The sequence below is a fragment of the Colobus angolensis genome, unplaced genomic scaffold, assembly GCF_000951035.1.
Source record: "Colobus angolensis palliatus isolate OR3802 unplaced genomic scaffold, Cang.pa_1.0 Scaffold139, whole genome shotgun sequence".
Taxonomy (NCBI): Eukaryota; Metazoa; Chordata; class Mammalia; order Primates; family Cercopithecidae; genus Colobus; species Colobus angolensis.
In genome coordinates, this window is record NW_012114477.1 from 88,066 (window position 1) to 90,645 (window position 2,580).

The following is a 2,580-nucleotide window of genomic DNA, read 5'->3' on the forward strand; positions in this document are numbered from 1 at the left end:
CGATTGTCCTACCTCAGCCTCCTGAGTAGCTGGGACTACCAGCACGTGCCACTATGCCCAGCTAATTTTTTTGTATTTTTAGTAGAGATGGGGGTTTCACTGTGTTAGCCAGGATGGTCTCGATCTCCTGACCTCGTGATCTGCCCTCCTCAGCTTCCCAAAGTGCTGGGATTTCAGGCATGAGCCACCGCGCCAGCCTAGGATTTTTATAAATTCTAACAGTACAAAGAGTTTTCCATGCAAAGTAGGCTTCCCTCCTGCCCGAGGCCCCACAGGCCTCCATGCTGTGTCACAGGGGCGTCTATTGTCAATCTCTTTTTTTTTTGAGACGGAGTTTCGCTCTTGTTGCCCAGGCTGGAGTGTAATGTTGTGGTCTTGGCTCACCACCACCTCCGCCTCCTAGGTTCAAGCGATTCTCCTGCCTCAGCCTCCGAAGTAGCTGGGATTCCAGGCATGCACCACCACACCCGGCTAATTTTATATTTTTAGTAGAGACGGGGTTTCTCTATGTTGGTCAGGCTGGTCTCAAACTCCTGACCTCAGGTGATCCAGCTGCCCGGGCCTCCCAAAATGCTGGGATTACAGGCGTGAGCCACTGCCCTGGTCTACTGTTAATCTCTTAAATCGCCATTAAGAGGTGATGCATAAATTAGCATCTCTGGATGTCCTTGCCCCCTCAACACATGAGGTAGCATACCACACAAGCTCTTCTGTTCCTTGGTTCCTTTTTTCAATTCACTGTCTTGGAATGCTCCATATCAGCCCATCAGTTCTCCCCTGTCCTTTTGTCCAGTTGCCCCTCCAAGGCCTGGTGGTCTTCCTTATGCATGCCACTGCTTCCAGGGTACAGGACACATCTGATCTTGTTGCTATTTAAGGAAGGTGGGATAGGAATATTATTCCCATTTTCAAGATGAGAACATTGAGGCGTAGAGCCATCCAAGGCTACTGGGCAGAGCTGGAGCTCAAATCCAGGTCTCCTAGACTTGTGTCTGGGATCATCCTCTCCCCAGCATGGTCTTCCACCAAGGCAGAGGGAACTCAGAGAGTCTTGCTGCTACAGGGAAGCAGGCCACCTGCCTCCCCCGTCCCCACCACATATACACTTAGCCAACCTTGGGGAGGTCATCTGCTGGGGTCCCAGCAGCCCACTGACCTAAACCTCTCACCCCCAACAGTGCACCTGTGGCGATTCTCAGGTGGCTACCCAGCCCTCATGGACTGCATGAACAAGCTCAAAAACAATAAGGTATGTTAGTGTCCACTCAGCACACCTCTCTGGATGTTGGATGCAGCCCAGCCCTGTGCTGGGCTCTCCTCTGCCACCCCATGAGGCACACTGTCAGGATGGAGGACACTTCCTGGTAGCCATGCCTTTACCACTATGCCCACAGGAGTACCTGGAGTTCCGAAGGGAGCGGAGCCAGATGCTGCTGTCCAGGAGAAACCAGTTGCTCCTCGAGTTCAGCTTCTGGAATGAGCCACAGCCCAGATTGGGTCCCAACATCTATGAGCTGAGGACATATAAGCTCAAGGTGCCTCCCTCTGACGGACCCCCTCCTGCCCCCTAACTTCCCTGCTGCAATGCTGCTTTCAGCTGTCCCAACACCTAGACTGGGGCTTCTGGCTTCTCCCTCCTTATGGGCTCAGAGCAGAGTTGTGTACACATGTGTGCAAACATGCATACCAGGCGTGAGTCAGGGCCTGCAAATGAGGCCAAATGGCCGCTGGAGCTTAGGAGGTGGGGAGACAGGGTAGTTTCCCTTCCTTGCCTGGCTGCGATGCTATGAATCTGAGGTGGGGGCTCATTCCCATCATCCCTTTGGTTCTCTTTCAGCCAGGAACCATGATCGAGTGGGGGAACAACTGGTAAGTGGCAGCATCAGGACTGGGGTTGGGGAGGTACCCTGCTCACCTGCCCCACCAAGGCCCCTGGTGGGCCACCTTTTCCAGGGCCATATCACAGGGAACTCAGTACCCTCTGCCCCTCATGGATCTGGGAGAAGGATCCAACCAGGAGGTGAGGATCTCCTAGAAGATTGTGAGCCCTCCGTTGGTAGAACACCCCGCCATCAGCACTTTCCCTCAGCATCCCGGAGAACCGTGGGTTCCACCTAGGCCCCTCCTGTGGGATGTGGCCAAGAAATCAGCCTCAGTACCCTCTGCACCAGCCCTGGCTTCTGCCCCATATTATTCTGCCTTCTCCAGGGCTCGGGCCATCAAGTACCGGCAGGAGAACCAGGAGGCAGTGGGCGGCTTCTTCTCACAGATAGGAGAGCTCTACGTGGTGCACCATCTCTGGGGTAGGTTGAAGACCTTCCAGGAGCCTTTTGTTAGTTCTCTTTCTCTGTCATCATTCTCTGTAGCCAATGGGGTTGCATTAGTGTCCTCATAGAACTTAATGTTCTAGCAGGAGACACTATCTTAGATGTAAAGTCACAAAAAGATCAATTTCAGATTATTACAAATAATATTTATAGAAAACAGGCAAGGAGGCCAGGTGCAGTGGCTCATGCATGTAATCACAACGCTTTGGGAGGCCGAGGCGGGCAGATCACAAGGTCAGGAGATCGAGACCAC

At 53.1% G+C, this 2,580-nt stretch overlaps 1 protein-coding gene across 1 annotated transcript in view; it reads left to right on the forward strand.

Moving 5' to 3' along the window:
• NIPSNAP1 (nipsnap homolog 1 (C. elegans)) overlaps positions 1-2,580 on the forward strand; it is a 41,497-nt gene that overhangs the window by 32,148 nt on the left and 6,769 nt on the right. The window contains exons 5-8 of the mRNA XM_011934807.1: positions 1,179-1,249; positions 1,395-1,535; positions 1,838-1,869; positions 2,209-2,303. Coding sequence (XP_011790197.1) covers positions 1,179-1,249; positions 1,395-1,535; positions 1,838-1,869; positions 2,209-2,303 — 339 coding nt within the window. The remainder of the gene's footprint in view (positions 1-1,178; positions 1,250-1,394; positions 1,536-1,837; positions 1,870-2,208; positions 2,304-2,580) is intronic.